A 17,023-nucleotide genomic window follows, 5' to 3' on the forward strand; every position below is an offset into this window, starting at 1 on the left:
TAATAATAATAATAATAATAATAATAATATAATGACTGGCGACAGGCCACCTTCAGCTTCCAATAGTGACTCTACTCTAGTGTCAACAGACCCTAATCAATTCAACGAAAAGTCCAACAAACCTCTTCCGCATGGACCATCTCAACTCGGCAAATATGTGTCAAATAGTTCAGCAGGGTTTGACCAACAATCCCTGCCACAAAGAACACGTTCCACACTATCTACACGCTCCACACGCTCCACACGCTCCACACGTCGCACATTTTGGCAGAGAGCTGCCTATATTATCCGAAAACGAATGGCATTCAAGCCACCAGTCAAACACGACCCACGATTGTATCCACCAGCAAAAAAGAGATGGATTCTGGCATGTCTAGCTCTTGGATCCTCACTAAATGGCTTTTGCTCTACAGTCTATGTAAATAACATTTCCTTTAACTATATAAAATATCTTATCGATCAAGCAATCATTCAACACATACATACATACATAAATATGTCTCTTTTTATGTATAATTATCTTATTTTTACAAAAAGAAACGCACATATATATATATAGATTGATATAAATATATGTCATCACCCTTGTCATTTGGTTGCATTGCTAATTTTACTTTACATCTTTTAATGTTCTCAAAGCTACCTGGATTACCAAACATACAAGAAGACCTTGAGGCTACACCAATATCCGTTGCCTTGACAACCTCTCTATTCATATTGTTTGGTGGTATCGGTGTAAGTTTAAATTTATTGGCTATAAATAATAGCACCAGTAGCACTGTTAGCTATAAAAGATAAATCTATTATTATTATTATTATTATTATTATTATTATGATAATGATGATGATGTGCAAATCACTCAAAAAAGGAAATGATTGCTACTAGAATATTTTGCAGCTTTATTTTGAAGTATATTTATACATGAGCATTTAACCTTTTTATATATATATATATGTATGTTTCTATTTTGTCACAGCCTATCATATGGGCATCAATGTCAGACTTTTACCACATTCGCCGGTGAGTAACCTTTTGCTTTTTTATTTATTTAGTTACTTACTTATTTACTTATTTACTTTTATATTAGGTTTCTTTACCTATCATCCTTACTACTATTTGTTGGGGCCACAATAGGATGTGGACTATCACCTAACGTTTGGGTTCTTGTCGTTCTTCGATGTATTCAATCAGTTGGCACATCAGGTACCCAAAGAAAAAATAATAATGTAAAAATTAAAAACATACTAGAAGAAAGATTTCCACTGCGCAGCTTGCGTTTTCTGCAATGGAGATGCAGTCAATATGCCTTTTTCTTTTTTCCTTATTTTTATTAATATATGTACTATTATCTTTATTCCATTTATATATATATCTATCTATCTATCTATCTATAATCGTAACCATAATTCTGATAACAAAGTAACCATGTCTGTCGGTGCAGGTAATGATAATAATGATAGTAATATATAGAAAAATTATAGTCTATTATAAAAATAAAACTAATATATACCTATATATCTATATCTATGTAATGTTCATAGGCACAGTGGCAGATTGCTGGGAAATCACGGAGCGTGGCTCTGCTTTTAGCGTCTTGTTTGTAGGACAATTCTTGGGCCCACTAGTTGGTGAGTAAAGAACAGCAATCAATCAAACAAACAAACAAACAAACAAACAAACCTTTAGGCTTGTACACACACACACACACTATGATTACTTGCGCTTACTAATGTTAATATTAATATCAATAACGGTATTATATATTTCTATGTATATTTTTGACAGGTCCTATTATCGGTGGTGGTATAGTTAGTGCTATGGGATGGCGCGCCACTTTCTGGTTTTGTGCAGGCTATGGTGTATTTTTATTCTGCTTCTTGCTTCTATTCTTGCCAGAGACCTATCGGATTGACCACGTGTGGGACAATGGGCTTCCAATCAAGAAGCCGCGCCCCTTGTCTCCTGTGCCCTTGCCTGTTGCCACCAGGGATGAAGAAGAAGGAGGTTCATCTGGTGTGGCGAGTGACGAGCCAGACAATAGTGAGGATAGCGACGACGAGTATATCCAAGAACCGCCACCTCAGGGAAGAATGAATCCCATCCAGAGCATCGCATTGCTTAGGCACACATTTGTCTGGCTGATTGCATTACAAACAGGATTTTGCTTTGGCACAATGTTTACCATTGAAACCATCATTCCGGACCTCTATGATGAATATTATCACTTTGAATCATGGCAGACAGGTAAATAAATAAATATATATCTTTTATTGACTTTAATAACAATTCATATCAATAGGCCTAAGTTTCCTTGGTGCCGGTATTGGTAATGTCTTGGGCGCCATTGTATCCGGGCGCCTTTCAGATCTATTTTTAAGAAGAGCACGAGATAGAAGAGGAGGCTTGTCAGTCAAGGAAGACAGACTTACTCTGAATGCATGGTAAGTGAAGCCTAGAACCTTTGCTTTCTTTTACTTTTATTATTGTTTCTCCAACTATAAATACATATTCACCTATTCTAATCTATTCTATTATATTATTTAGGCCAGGAGGGTTCATTTGTGTGCCTATGGGTGTTCTGATCTTTGGTTGGTGCACAAGCCCAAATATTACTGTCTGGGCACCGATCATTGGATTCAGTATTGTGTGCTTTGGCATGAGTCAAGGTTAATATTATCGATGGCTTTCTTTTTGTTTTTTTTTTTGTTTGTTTTATAAATATGTTTTATGTTTTTGTGTGTGTGTAGTGTACGCATCTGGATCAGCTTATTTGGTTGATTCTATTCCCGGTAAAGGTGCATCTGTCACAGCCTGTTCAAATCTTGTCCGTCTATTAATGGCATGTATCTTGAGTTTGATCGCCAAACCTATCGTTTCTTCTATTGGTTCCGGATATCTCTCGGTCATTCTGGCCAGTCTGAATTATATTGGCATGGGATTCTATGCCCTTGTCAAATTCAAAGGAGCCTCTTTTCGAAAGGCTTCTGGCTATGGAGACAATCCTATCTAGCTATCTGTCTCTCTACCATCTCAATCTTGCTTTTATATGTATATTATCGTATCAAATCGTATCGTATCCTATCTTACCATTATTATTATTATTATTATTATTCTTAACATACTTACTACCTTGTTTTAATGCATTTCAAACCAACCTTTTTATTCTTCTTTCTTTTCTTTCTATTCTTTTACGTGTTCCAAAACCCATTCTTCTTCTGTACCATTCAAAGCTTACATACATATACATATATACATATATATATCTATATAAATATACATACATTTTCTTTCTTTTCTTTTCCAAGAATAAATAAATAAATATATATATAAATAAATATGTAGACTTATACACACAGGCACAGGCACAGGCACAAAATAACTATCTTTGTTTTACATATATATATATATATTATATACACACCAATGTCAAAATATTTTATTCGATTTTTGATTAATCTAATATAGTAACTGTTTAGATTTTTCTTCTTTAATTACAGATCATTCGTGCAACCTCATCCAAAGCAAGCGTCTTGATTTTTCATTGTAAAAGCAAGCGTCCAGACAATTGTTCCGTGTTTTGTGTTTTGTGTTTTGCGTTTTATGTTTTTTTTGTATGTGTGTTTTGGATCTTGTGTTTTGTATATACATGGGCATACATATGTATAGATATGTATATCATTTACAGTTTAGCTTTACAGGCAGGACATGCACAAGTAGTGCAGGCACAGGGAGTAGAACCACCACAGCATGAACTGGTTTCGATATTATCGTTCATTTATTTATTTACTATTAACATTAGCCTTATTCCTTCTTTTGTTCTGTCTCTACTTGTCTATTTGTAAAACTTACCCAGTGCATTTTCCTTCAGTGTTCTTCATTTTGTTTAGCTTAGCTTATAGTGATTGTAAAGAGAATGAAGATAAATAAAGAAAGAGAGAGAGATAGATAGAGAAAAAAAAACAGATCTTGAGCTTTATATATATATATATTTCATTAAAAGATGACATGATAAATTAACCTATTTCAGAAAATATTCACACATTAGATCAAATAGACCTCAATTTGACCAATACCCTGCTTCTCATTACAAATAAACAGCAACATTCGCGGACTTTTTTTTCTGGTTTAATTATTCTCACTTCTTCTTGGTAGGACAGATATGGATAATATTTTCAAAACCAACGAATTGTTTAAAGATAGAAAAGCAAAGAGAATATTTAATTTAAAGAAAAAATGAAGATACAAGAAGTATCAGGGTAATATTTGTCATTTATTTTATTAGTAATGCTGTAGTATATTAAGTTATATTAGTGGGGACCCAATAAATAAATGAATAAATAAAAAGGGCGTTAATGCACCCAAAATTTCCAGTAACCAGGCATCAATTTATTTGTCTCCATAGTTACAATAATCCACGCTCTCACAACATACTCACCATTGTATACGAGATATGGCAGTAAGATAAATAATCTCGATACATTCTGTTGTAACTCAATATTCCAAACCCACCATAGTTTATCCAAACATGTATAGTATACACACACACACACACACACAAGATAACCTCCATTTTTCTTTCTTTTTGGTTCTCATTCTTCTTTTCATTTCTTTCTCTTTAAATAAATATTTATATGTATTGAGTCTATTGCATTGGATTTTATTACAGGGAGATTAGTAATCGTCCCTTCTTTTTTGGTTTCTTTCTTCATTTTCTTTTTTTTTTCTCGCTCTCTCCTTTCCTCATCCTCGTTCTTATTCTCATCATCATATATATATATAGTTGTCATTTTTCGTCGCTGTCATGCTTGTCGTCGTCATTGTCGTTGTCGTTGTTGTTGGCCTCCTTCCTAACTACTACCGATATTGTTACAATTAGTTGTAAGCAACCTGAGCATTGGCACGGTTAGCCAATGCCTGCTTGTGGAGCTGCAACTTCTTTTGGAGAACAGCACTGACTCCCTGAGACACATCATAGATCTCGGCCGCAAATTTCTCTTCAAAAGTCTTTTCACCACGCTTGGCAGCTGCATCAATAATCCATACAATAGCACGACGGTGACGCTGACGTTCTCTCAGGGGAGTAGGAACGTGGGCAACCTTGGATCCCTTCTTTGTCGAGGTAAGCTTAAGTAAAGGCGAAGCAGACTCGATAGCCTCGGTCAGGATGGAATAAGGGTTGGTCGAGTCAGTCTTTTTCTGCAGGTGCTTCATGCTGTCAAGAATAACACGCTGGGCTCTGGCTTTTTTACCATCACGCATCAAGGTGTTGACCAACTGGCTAACAAGAGGGTCCTTGGAAATAACATTGGCATTGAATGCTTCGGGTGCGGATTCTACTGCTGCTGCTGTTGCTTCGGATGTTTCTGCAGCCTTTGCTGATTCTGAATGTGGGGTTGTAGGTGTAGGTGTAGGTGGTACGACAGAGTCTGAAGTAGGTTTGGCATGTGTCTGTGCTGTCATGAGACGTGTTAACTGTGCAGGACGAGCAGCGACCTGAACTTTTGAAGCAGTTCTAAGTACACTGAGACCGTTTTGGCGCATTGAATTCCACATGCTTGCCATCCTCTATATTTCTAATTTTTTTTATTCTTTTCTTTTGGTAGGTCGAGTTTTGTACGTCGCCGTTGGGTTTAGGAGAGGGGTAGCAAAGCGGGCCCTGCAAAGAAAAAGAGGTGCGACTGTCTTGAGGATGTGATGTCACAAATATTGTGGCTTGTCTAAACCAGAGAAAGTAATCCATTCTCATTTTTATGTTACTACTTTATCTTATTTTATATAAAGTGCATATGTGTATGTATGTATGTGTGGACTTACGGTGGATTTGGCTAGCTGTTTTTTTTCCTACTACTATTATTATTAAAAAAGGCTTTGATCCTTGATATGTCTAGTAGTATGCCGTATTCCAAAAAAAGAGAGAATCATATTAAAAACTTAAAAAATTAAAAAGATTGAAAGCAATTGATACAAACACTATACACACACATATGTATCTTGGTAAAATAAATAAATAAATAAAGCATACGTTTTATGCACATCAAAAAAAAATTCAAAAAATATCATTCTTGTAAGGTTCATAGGCAGAATTAGTTTCAAGATTTGATTTTTCTTTTCTTTTTCATTTAACCACAAACGGAGAACTTGTACTCCAGGAGAATATGTATATATGTATATATGTATATATATACATGTAAAGAAATAAGGGAGACAGGAGAAAGGAGTGGAGATCTGTATGGACAGGAAGATCGATTGACAGGCCTAAATTTGCTTATCTGCAGGAAATAATGTAACAAAAAAAATAACAAAAAAATCAAGCTAAGACAGACTCGGACTAAGCCAAGTAAACGAAAGCAAAACAGAAGAAGAAAAAGAAGAAGAAAATAAAGAGACTCAGCAATACTAAGTATTCCAAGCCTTATTATACCTGACACTAACGTTGAGCTTAAAGATCAGTTGTATATCAGACCTGTCTGCACTAGCAGCTGGGAGAACAAGAGGAAGACAATAAGTATTTTTATTTTATTTCTCAATGTTGGAGAATACGTTATGTGGAAAAATTCAAAATTTACCCAAATTATAAGAAGAAAGAAAGAAAGAGAGATCAATACTTAACTATATACAGTCACAATCAAAAACGTTTCGACCTCTGAGCCCAAAAAATGCATGAGAGAAATCATGGCATGTATTCAACATGCAACTGCTCCTCAGTAATAAAAGCTAAAGCATTCAAACTTCAAATAAAAGATTATATATATGTTTATTATTGAAATATAGAAAAAAATAAAAGATCAATATTTTGTATGACCTCCTTTGGCCTCAATTACAGCCTGGCATCGATGCTGCATGCTTCCGGCCAAAGTTGACGAAAGTTCGAGACCTATCCTTCGCCACTCTCGTTGCATTACAACCTTCAGATCTTCAACATTGTTAATACTGGCCCTCTCGTCACTCATGCGCCTCTCGAGAGCCCACCAGAGATGCTCGATGGGGTTGAGATCCGGGCTTTGAGCGGGCCAGTAGTCAAAACCTCGGATCTCATGGCTATCTTTCCACCACCTCGAGTACGACCCAGTATGACAGCTGGCGTTGTCCTCTTGGAACACGAAGCTCCTGTTTTGTTCCCGCGAAAGATTTTGGAACCAAGGGAGGAAGTTCTGAGCCAAAGTGTTCACGTATTGGTCTTGGTTTACGTTACTATCTAGGAACACCAAAGGGCCAAAACCACCGGCCCAGAAACAGCTCCAGATCATCACACTACCCTTCCCCCACTTGGTTCCTTCGATGATATTTTCTTCCTTGAACCTTTCACCGACTTTCCTGATAGCTCTAGCTCCTCCATCATTACCCTCAACTGTGAACCGTGATTCATCTGACCACACTACACCTCTCCACTGGTCATCTGTCCAATTCACATGCTCATGGGCCCATTCCAGCCTTCTTTTCTTGTGGCTTTCGGTTAAAGTTGGCTTGTGAGCTGCGATATATGATCCGAAGCCCAAACGCTTCAGACAACTGATTATTGTCTTTCTGCAGACAAATACCTCCATGTTCTTTAAGGAAGCCCTTAGCCTAGAAAATGAGGCAAAGGGGTCCTTACGAACTATTTGAACAAGGTGTCTTTCTGTCCTCTCGTCAATCTTTCTAGGTCGTCCGGACCCTTTTCTTGGCTCGGGCGATCCTGTCTCGTCCACTCTCTTAATGATGTACTTGACAGTTGACAGACTCATGCCAACCACCAATGAAATCTGGGTCGCCCCGTAATTTGCTAAATGCATGTACATGATGCATCCGTATTTATAGGGATCGGCCTTTTCATATGATCCGTGGGTGTTTTCTGATGAATTTGCGTCTTGCATGTTGGATTTGATTAATAATATTGGGAGAAAACAATGTTTTTATTTTTATTTTTTCGATTTTTTTTAGGCATTTTTTGCGGGGTCGAAACGTTTTTGATTGTGAGTGTATTAGTTAGCAAGAAAACCTAAAATTCAGTGGATTTTTCTATACGAAAAAAAAAAGTAAAAACTTGTTCGCCTGAATTCCTATGTTTTGTCTCTGGTACTGATTTTTGCTTTAACCTTTTCTTTACCAAAAAAAAAAAAAGAATGCAAGCTATACAATCCAGATTGAATTATTCAATTTTTACGGCCACGCCGAAAACTGGTCCGGTTTTATAGACTAAATATGTGAGTGTGTATATAGCCGACAAGTTAAGTGGCAAAATAAGAAAATCTGATGTGGGTGACATTGTACTTAAAGAAGTATGATTTAGCGAAACTGAATGAGTGCAAGGCATAATTTGATGCCAAACGGTCACGTAGTGACTTTGGTATTGCAAAAAAGAACAATGGAGATTATATGTGTGCTAGTTACGCAAAGAATCCGAACTACACACACACATATATATATATACATCTTCTTTTATAACTTTATACTTTAATTTAATTATATATATACAAAACACATATATAAGATATGTCTCTTTCCAAAGACGAAGACCGAGAAGAACAAGAAGAGGAAGTTCTAGCACTCGAGGCTATTTTTGGACCCGAAGTATTCCAAAAAGACAATCAGTCTCCCGACGCATTCATCTACACACTCAATCTCGATGAAGACACGCCCGATCTCAAGTCGCCGCGAATCCTAGTCGTGCGATTCTTCTTGCCTCCAACTTACCCACGAACAGACATGCCGTTTTACGAGATTTCTTCGGTTTATTTCGGACAGCTCAAAGTTGATCAAGCTATGGTGGACGATATCAATAGAGGATTTCAAGAACTATTTCAACCCGGACAAGTTGTCTTGTTCGAATGGATCAATTGGTTGCGTGAATATCTAGAGTCTAAAACCCAAAATGGCTCTGAAGATGTGAATAAACTTTCCGACACATTGAGCACTACTCGTGCTGGTTTTGATAACGAAAAAAAAGATAAAGAGGAAAATGATTATTATGAAGAACAAGAAGAACAAGAAGATTATGATGAGGTGATTTATTTTTATTAACTAATTTATTTTGTTTTAAAATTTGTGTGTGTGGTTGAATCAATTTTCTTATATATACACGAACAAAACAAAAACACACGTATACATACATACATACATACATACATACATATATATATATACATGAATTGAATATTCAAACGGATTTCAAGACAGCCAAAGAGATGGATAGACCTACCGTAAGATCGTGCTCCTCAGGATTAGCAAGTAACGAGCCAGTACCTGAGATCCAGTCAAGCATCGAGCCACTCGTAGACCGAAAATCAGTGTTTGTTGCTCACGTAGCCACAGTCTACAATGCTAGCCAAGTTAGAGCAGTTGTGTCAAAACTATTGGAAAACAAAAAGATTGCCAAGGCAACTCATAATATTATGGCATATCGAATTGTTCTGGACGACGGAAGAATTCTTCAGGACAACGATGATGATGGAGAAACAGCTGCCGGTGGTAAGCTAAATTTATTTTTGCAACACCAAAAAAAAAAGCATAATAATATTTTTATTCTCTTTCATTCGCCTGTCGCTTTAATTAATTAATTAATTAATCAAAATCATATTATATATATAACTACCGTGCTTCTTCTTAGGTCGCCTTATGCATTTATTGCAAATCCTTGACGTACAACATGCAGTAGTTGTAGTTAGCAGATGGTTTGGAGGTAATTTTGATGGGTTCAAAAAAAAAACAAAGATTGCAACCATATATACCATTCATAAATACGTATATATAGGAATCATGCTGGGTGCCGATCGTTTCAAAGATATCAATAATTGTGCTCGTAAGGCTCTTGAAGATTTTGGTCACATCAAGGATGACAAGCAAAACCACGAGCATGGAAAATCGAAAGGAAAACACAAGAAAAAATAAAGAAAAAGTTAATTTTTTCTACTTAATTATTTGCTTAATTAAAAAATAAATAATAAATAATAGTAACTAGAACTCTAAATTATAGATAATATAAAACAGTCAAAAGGATTTAGTTATTTTTTTTTTAAAAAAACACACAAACACACACACCAAAGGGCAATACTATGTGAAATCCAATTATTTAATTTTCACTTGCCGACGTTTTTTTGCTACTTTTGCTACTTTATTTGTAGCATATAAAAAAATAGACCGTTTAGTAAGGTTTTTTTCTAACGTACGCTTCTACTTCCGAAGTGGTAAAATATCGTGGTTTTGATTGTACGACGTTAGGAGTAACAATAAATTAAAACAGCACCGCATTTTTTTTTGTGGACGAAAACTGCTAGCCTCACAAAAATGCCACGCTCCTAGGTGTTTTTAAATTACTAAAAACATCTTAGACCGTTTGAGTTTAAAATATGCCCTACAATCTACCAGAAATACTTGACAGTCGAAAAAAAAAGATGTTTGAAATTTGAATTATTTATTTTATTTTATTTTTGATTTCGTATAAGTTTTCCATTAAACTTTGAAAGCTGTTATTTTTTATTAAAAAATAATTAGCCCATTTATTTCATCTATGATTCCATTTGAATATTACATTGCATTGCAATTGAGGTATTCGGGATTGATTTTGGGTTAGTAACTCAATATTAGAAAAGATAGATACTATGAGAGTGTTGAAGTATTCGGAACTGGCTTTGGTCTAGTATCTTAAGATTAAAAAAAGTAGATACTGTGAGAGTGTTATTTATTAAAAAGATAGAATAATTTGTTATATATCAATCGATAAAGAGTTTCTTTTTCTTACTATTCGATTTGCCTTTCTTGATATTTGTACCTCCGCTATGCCACGTCTGCCGCAAAAAATCCACCCAGGCACACATAAATTAATTTGGACACACACATCTTTTTTGTGATGAATTCATAGACCTTTATAAATAATAAATAATTAGCATACTTTTTGAAAGTAGAGCTGCCCCCACCCCGCTCTCCTCAAGTTTTATGTATATATTATCTATGAAAAGTTTAGCGACTATATATTACAGTTAATGTGTAAAATTAAGTTGAGCAGTTTATTGAAAGAATAATAGTTTAAATGATGTTGTTTTAAAATGGTAAGAAGATTTGCAGAGAATATACAAGCAGAGTCTAAGTTATGTGGTTCTATTCCAACTTTTTAAAAATATAGAAAAGAAGATAACTTGGATCCAACCTCACAACTACAGCTCAAACCACCATCACCATTACTAGCTCTACAGACCAAGATAAATCAAAATCATATATATATATATATATATATATATTGGTTCATCCTGTTATCTCTTCATCTACTCAATTTCTCTACCTCTTTAATTTCTCTATCCTTTTCTTTTTCTGTCTCTTTTCCATGTCACTGTAACTATCACTACTCTTTGCTCAAGATAAATAAATAAATACATAATGGTAGTAGTAATATTGGAGCAAGTTCGGTTAAAATGTATTGCTCTATGTATATACAGATATCGACATGGGGCATTGTCATTCTTCTTTCTTCTAAAAGAAAAAGAAAAAGTGAAAGGAGGAGGCAAAGGGAATTGTTTTTCTTCTTCTTCTTGTTCTTTTTCTTCTTCTTGTTCTTTCTCTTTTTTTTAGAAACCAGGTGGGCTTGTACGAACGGTCTTCTTGGTGAATTTGGGCACCTTGTGGAGAGATTTGCGGTGACCAGCAGCAGTGCGGCTAAAGACAGTGTATTTGTCTCTAGGGCTCATTTCACACTCTTTTGGCAAAGCAAGAGCCTCATCCAAAGCCTTGCAACGTACACCAGACTCAGCAACGGTGGCAATGACCTGATCAACATCTCTCAATCTCTTGCGAACATTTGCCTTACGCGTAGTTGACATGCGGAAAGGGTTCTTCCTACGATAATAATCATAAAATTAATAAAAATGAAATAAATAAATAAATAAATAAATAAATTTAATTTAATATAATTTATTATATACATAATAGCAAAATAAAAATAATAAGAGAGGTAATATATGTAAATATCTATTTTACCAAAGAAGACCACCCTGGGCTACAAAGGATGCCTTGAATGCGCCAAACATGGAGATTTATTTGAGAAATGTAAAGTTCTCGAAAACAGGCACACTAAATAGCAAACCAAATCCATTTTCTACACATTCAACGAGGGTTGAGGGGTATGGGTTAGGGGACTGGTGTGACTGGTGGCTGAGAGGTAATTCTCTAAAATGAGAAAGACCATGACAGCCAATCCTCTCGTGGCTTTTGCTCAAGTTTTCTAATGAAAAAGCATTGTCGTTTTTAAGCTTTGTTCCCTTGATAGAATATACATATATAAATAAAAATAAAACCAAAAGGAACACTTCATCATGTCGGACCACTCAACACAAGAATTTGCTCTTCCTTTTGGAAAACATTTGGCAGCCAATGGTATGAACCATTTCGATTCACACAAGACACACACGCCCATACCTACACCTACACCTACACCTACACCTACACATTTACATACGCATATGTATACAAATATTTGTACAGCGCAATGAAACTGACATTTCACTAGACAAGAAAACTAGAGACAAGGCTGTCCGATCCTTGAGAACCTTCCTTTCAACTGGCCCTGAATTGTCCCACACAGATCTCCTCAAATTGTGGAAGGGTCTCTTTTACTGTGAGTTACAATTGCACACACGCATACACATCTTTATATATACATATTTGTAAGATAAACGCATAAAAACTTTAACACCATGACCCGGGGGTTTTATTTCCTTTTAACCAATACATATATATATATTTAAAAATAGGCTTCTGGATGTCCGACAAACCTTTGGTACAGCAGGCCTTGGCTAACGATCTCGGATCGCTTGTTCTCGAAATGCCTGCATCTAATGCAATTCCTTTCCTTTCTGCATTCTGGGAAGTTCACTGCAAGGAATGGTATGGCTTGGACAGACTCAGGTAAATGATTAATTTCATATAAAAATATTAAATTAGAGCTTGTAAATAATGCAGAAAATATTAATTTCTTTTTTGTTGTTGCTGTTGTACATGTATTTATGTGTGTTTATTTCTATATATCTATAATAGACTCGATAAGTTTTACTTGTTATTCAGACGTGTGATCTTTTTCTCTTTCAAATTCCTTGCCAAGGAGGATTGGGATGAGGAATTAGTAGCTGATTATACAAACATGCTTTTGGAAGGTCCTCTTCAGTAAGTAACCAGTAAAGATAATAATAACAATAACGATAACGGTCTATATGTCTTATGCCTTCTTTTTTCTGTTTTTTTCTCTCTTTTTTTTATAGTCCTACAGATCGTACCAAACCTGACTCTATTAGATACCACATCATGGACATTTATTTTGGAGAATTAGTAAAGGTTCTTGACGAAATCCGCGAGTCTATGGATGAAGACGATGTTCTTGAATTGCCTTTGGACGAACTGGAGAGACCTATCCGAGTTACTGCTACAGACAACATTAACAAAGTAGCACGGACCAAGGCATTGGAAGCAATTCGCCAACACGAAGAGCAGGATGATGAAGATGAAGATGATGAAGAGGAATTCGCTGGTTTCGAGGCTTCAGATGAAGATATGGAGGATCTTGAAGAAGGTTCTGAAGATGAAGAGGCACCCGAAAAGTAAATTATACAACAACCAATAACGTCACAAATATATATATAAAATAACAATAATAACAAGAGCAATAACAAGGATAGTGACGATGAAGATGAAGATGAGGATGAAAATGGTGCTTGAAAATAGGAAAGGAAGAAGTGTTATTTCTTCATTTTGTTAATTTTCATGCACGCATGCATACATTCATTTATTCTTCTTTCGTTTTTCTTTTTGACATCACCACATTTTCATATTTTACTAGAATAAACTTGTACAAAGCATAATTATCACATACTTCTTTTTATGAAAATTATTATTATTGTTATCATTAGTTTTTTTCTTTCTAAAAAAATGGAATTTATTTGGTTTTTTTACTTTATATTTTTACAGTTATATATATTTAAAGTGCCTTTCTGTTCTGCATATTGGGTATGTAATGAGAACGTACAGCAGATGCCATACCTACACTAGGTCCAGGAGTGTAAGAAGAAGCAGAAGAAGGTTCGAACGTTTGGGTTGTAGGAAAGACTGGTTCTTGTCCTTTGATACCCACGAATCGAAGAAGTGTTTTGAGTAATCCCTTCTTGTTCTGGGATGGTGCAAAATCACCTGCAGTAGGATCTTGTAATAAAAACAAAAATCCAAAAAAAGTAACATAAATAATTTTTGACATTTGAATATAGGTGTGTTATAAATGACACTTACCAGACATTGGAAGAGAATTGTCATTTGCACTTAGGCTGATAAAGTAAGTAAAAGGTATGAGCCAGACGCAGATACCAAAGAAAGCAGCAATGTCCATAAAAGGTCTATAGTGTTTAGTGAAGTATCTGAACCACACAAAATGATCCACAAATACAAGCACTAAAATAATAATAAAAAGTATACCAAAATTAATTACAATAATAATAATAATAATAATAATAATAATAATTTACTAAATATAAGCAGAAGAAACAGAAATATGTGATGCCTTACCACAGCTGCTAAGAAAAGGTAAACTAGTCAGGTTGATAAAAGGAAATGTCTTGAGATTCATGCTGTAGACTCCATGACAAAACAATGAGAAAGCGATTTGGAGAAAAGGAAGACGATCGAATAGCAACAAGACATGAACAGCAGCAACAGCCTATATATATAAGAGTATTAATTAATCTATAGTTATTATTCGCTGTTCGATCGATGTTATCATTTATTATTGATTTTACCACCGTCATTGCCTTGATGACCTTTTTAGTATAGACAGTGTATTCTTCAACCTAATAATAATAAAATAATAATAATAGTAAGTTCAATGTTGGTTTTTACGATGTTAAATAATTTTTCTTTTAAAGAAAAAGAAAGGCGGCTACCAATTCTGCCAGGTAATAAAGTCCACATGCTTATGGTTAAAATATAGAGAATGTTGTTATTCTGTCAGTTATTGGAATGTCACTTTTATGTCATCCAATTACCTAAGCTTAGAACAAAAAAGCAAAATGCCAAGGCTATTGCGCAATATCCCACTAGATGAAGAATGGTCATTAGCAAAAACTATAAACAAATAAAGAAATATAAAAGGTAGAAGGAAGAAGAAAGGATTGTGATGGGGGTCAGAGGGGAGGGAACAAGGTAGAAGAAAAAAGAAAGATAAAGTAAATTCTATACCTCTCTTTCATATATATTTTTTTTGTACGTGATGCCAAATTCGGCTTACAGTAAAACGAATATATAAAATATACAGCAGCAATAATAGTGTCTAATCAACTTTGTTGTAAGGGAAGAATAGACAGTATTATTATTTATTCAAGGTGTAATACTCTATATACAGAGTATAGACTCTACTTCTTGCTTATTTTGTATGCTGTGTAGAAAAATATTTTATATACCGGTGTGTCGAGAATACGTATAGCTATACGTTTTGTCTATTAAACCAAAATTAATGAATGGATAGTATAGTGGCTTACAATAATTTTTAGTTCATTCCTTTAACTGACTACTTTATTGTACATTAACAAGTACATATAATACATATTCAAAATACAACACGTTCGCGTCAGTATATTAGTGTCAGATTTTTATATATATATTAAAAACATACACCTATAAACCCAAGAGAACCGTAAATTTTTCCATCTCCACCAAATATGTCTTCAGGGTCTCAAACTCACCAAATAAGCAATTGAGCCAACAAAAACAAAATAACTTGGCGAAACTATTACACGAGATTGTACTCCCACTATACACACACTATACACACACTATACCCTATATACACACCATATACACAATACAATACAATACAATATATATACGCGTTTTAAAGGGACAAAAAAAAGACAATATATATATATAAATATAATATATATATATAAAAAAGCTCTGGTCGCGTTTAAAGATTTTTCCTTTTTTTTTTCTTCCTATTATTTCTCAACTCATTCTTATTCCCTATCAACAAAGCCAAAAAAAAAATAAGATCTTATATTTTTTGTTACTTGACAATTGAGATCAAATAATCGCAATTCATATAAAAACACACATACAAACATAACACAACCCTTTAATTAACAAGCAAGCAAAATGGTAAGACTTTCTCTTCTCTTCTTTCATTCTTTCATTTACCTCGTAATGAAGCCCAATTACCCTTTTTTTTAATTAAAGAAAAAGTACAAGACTATAATAAATGTGAAATCTGTTCATGCTCTTAATGAGCTGTATCATCAATGTCCTTCTTTCATCCTCCCCCTTCACATACACATGCATTTGAATGATTCGACATTATAGTTGATTAATAGATATAATATATACATATACATATACATATATACATGCAACTTAGGCAGACACCAACACCGACAGTTCGCTTAGAACAGAGAAGGATCGAGCACCCATCATGTCACAATCTGCCAGATCAGGACTTCAGGTAATTATACACAGACAAACATATATATATAACTCATACAAATCAATAATAATTAAACAGATCAGCTAAAAATGAAATGTATATATATATATATATATATATATTTATATTTATATCTATAAGATTATATTGATGTCTTTTTCTTTCTTTCTTTATGTAGTTTCCTGTAGGTCGTATCCATCGTTATCTTAAAGACAAGAGCAGAAACAACGCTCGTGTAGGTTCAAAGGCAGCCGTTTACACAGCAGCTATTTTAGAGTACTTGACAGCAGAAGTTTTGGAATTGGCTGGAAATGCAACAAAAGATCTCAAGGTCAAGCGTATCACACCCCGTCACTTACAGTTGGCCATTCGAGGCGACGAAGAACTCGACACACTCATCAAAGCAACTATCTCTGGCGGTGGTGTCCTTCCTCATATCCACAAATCTCTCATCGGCAATACGAAACCCGGAAAGAAGATGTAAAAAAAAAGACAAAAAACAAAAAAACATAATTATAAATATATAATATATAATGTATATATATATATATATATATGTATGAGAGAGAGATAGAGTATGTATGTATGTATGTATGTATGTA

General features: G+C 34.6%; 8 protein-coding genes across 8 annotated transcripts; 4 read left to right on the forward strand and 4 right to left on the reverse strand.

Annotated features, from left to right (window-relative positions):
- Positions 1-31: 31 nt before the first annotated feature.
- PHYBLDRAFT_149477 (hypothetical protein) lies at positions 32-3,011 on the forward strand (the record flags this gene model as incomplete). The annotated part of the gene is made up of 10 exons (XM_018432282.1): positions 32-418; positions 640-735; positions 978-1,021; positions 1,089-1,204; positions 1,422-1,442; positions 1,543-1,629; positions 1,787-2,245; positions 2,301-2,442; positions 2,546-2,667; positions 2,749-3,011. The coding sequence occupies 10 exons, from the start codon at positions 32-34 to the stop codon at positions 3,009-3,011; spliced, it is 1,737 nt and encodes a 578-aa protein (XP_018287737.1).
- A 1,874-nt stretch (positions 3,012-4,885) lies between these two features.
- Positions 4,886-5,296, reverse strand: PHYBLDRAFT_102505 (hypothetical protein; the record flags this gene model as incomplete). The annotated part of the gene is made up of 1 exon (XM_018427727.1): positions 4,886-5,296. A coding segment is annotated over one exon (411 nt), but the record flags the coding sequence as incomplete, so codon positions are not given.
- Positions 5,297-6,671: 1,375 nt separating this feature from the next.
- PHYBLDRAFT_172331 (Homeodomain-like DNA binding domain-containing transcription factor) lies at positions 6,672-7,854 on the reverse strand (the record flags this gene model as incomplete). Its single annotated transcript, XM_018436771.1, has 2 exons — positions 6,672-6,715; positions 7,596-7,854. 2 exons carry the CDS (start codon positions 7,852-7,854, stop codon positions 6,672-6,674), a joined length of 303 nt encoding a protein of 100 aa, XP_018287739.1.
- A 619-nt stretch (positions 7,855-8,473) lies between these two features.
- Positions 8,474-9,868, forward strand: PHYBLDRAFT_172332 (hypothetical protein; the record flags this gene model as incomplete). Its single annotated transcript, XM_018436772.1, has 4 exons — positions 8,474-8,983; positions 9,154-9,448; positions 9,588-9,659; positions 9,732-9,868. 4 exons carry the CDS (start codon positions 8,474-8,476, stop codon positions 9,866-9,868), a joined length of 1,014 nt encoding a protein of 337 aa, XP_018287740.1.
- Positions 9,869-11,333: 1,465 nt separating this feature from the next.
- On the reverse strand, positions 11,334-12,035 carry PHYBLDRAFT_182838 (hypothetical protein). The gene is made up of 2 exons (XM_018438684.1): positions 11,948-12,035; positions 11,334-11,806 (listed from the first exon to the last, which is right to left on the reverse strand). Exons 1-2 carry the CDS (start codon positions 11,995-11,997, stop codon positions 11,539-11,541), a joined length of 318 nt encoding a protein of 105 aa, XP_018287741.1. The 5' UTR covers positions 11,998-12,035; the 3' UTR covers positions 11,334-11,538.
- Positions 12,036-12,469: 434 nt separating this feature from the next.
- Positions 12,470-13,300, forward strand: PHYBLDRAFT_100577 (hypothetical protein; the record flags this gene model as incomplete). Its single annotated transcript, XM_018427593.1, has 4 exons — positions 12,470-12,584; positions 12,721-12,874; positions 13,004-13,129; positions 13,225-13,300. Coding segments are annotated over 4 exons (471 nt in total), but the record flags the coding sequence as incomplete, so codon positions are not given.
- A 470-nt stretch (positions 13,301-13,770) lies between these two features.
- PHYBLDRAFT_135767 (hypothetical protein) lies at positions 13,771-15,119 on the reverse strand. The gene is made up of 6 exons (XM_018429746.1): positions 14,992-15,119; positions 14,890-14,918; positions 14,746-14,796; positions 14,516-14,666; positions 14,243-14,401; positions 13,771-14,158 (listed from the first exon to the last, which is right to left on the reverse strand). The coding sequence occupies exons 1-6, from the start codon at positions 15,059-15,061 to the stop codon at positions 13,938-13,940; spliced, it is 681 nt and encodes a 226-aa protein (XP_018287743.1). The 5' UTR covers positions 15,062-15,119; the 3' UTR covers positions 13,771-13,937.
- Positions 15,120-15,949: 830 nt separating this feature from the next.
- PHYBLDRAFT_127003 (hypothetical protein) lies at positions 15,950-16,965 on the forward strand. The gene is made up of 3 exons (XM_018429138.1): positions 15,950-16,099; positions 16,356-16,439; positions 16,600-16,965. The coding sequence occupies exons 1-3, from the start codon at positions 16,097-16,099 to the stop codon at positions 16,903-16,905; spliced, it is 393 nt and encodes a 130-aa protein (XP_018287744.1). The 5' UTR covers positions 15,950-16,096; the 3' UTR covers positions 16,906-16,965.
- The last annotated feature ends 58 nt before the right edge of the window (positions 16,966-17,023 follow it).

Source organism: Phycomyces blakesleeanus, assembly GCF_001638985.1.
Source record: "Phycomyces blakesleeanus NRRL 1555(-) unplaced genomic scaffold PHYBLscaffold_21, whole genome shotgun sequence".
NCBI lineage: Eukaryota > Fungi > Mucoromycota > Mucoromycetes > Mucorales > Phycomycetaceae > Phycomyces > Phycomyces blakesleeanus.

What these genes read in the sequence shown, in the direction of transcription:
- PHYBLDRAFT_135767 (XM_018429746.1), bottom strand. Translation starts at nt 15,061, where the DNA reads ATGACCATTCTTCATCTAGTGGGATATTGCGCAATAGCCTTGGCATTT. An exon ending in CTTTTTTGTTCTAAGCTTAG is followed by an intron (nt 14,919 to 14,991) that starts GTAATTGGATGA and finishes TTTAACCATAAG; the next exon opens with CATGTGGACTTTATTACCTG. An exon ending in ACCTTTTCTTAGCAGCTGTG is followed by an intron (nt 14,402 to 14,515) that starts GTAAGGCATCAC and finishes TTATTATTTTAG; the next exon opens with TGCTTGTATTTGTGGATCAT.
- PHYBLDRAFT_182838 (XM_018438684.1), bottom strand. Translation starts at nt 11,997, where the DNA reads ATGTTTGGCGCATTCAAGGCATCCTTTGTAGCCCAGGGTGGTCTTCTT. An exon ending in GCCCAGGGTGGTCTTCTTTG is followed by an intron (nt 11,807 to 11,947) that starts GTAAAATAGATA and finishes TTATTATCGTAG; the next exon opens with GAAGAACCCTTTCCGCATGT.
- PHYBLDRAFT_127003 (XM_018429138.1), top strand. An exon ending in CTGCCAGATCAGGACTTCAG is followed by an intron (nt 16,440 to 16,599) that starts GTAATTATACAC and finishes TTCTTTATGTAG; the next exon opens with TTTCCTGTAGGTCGTATCCA.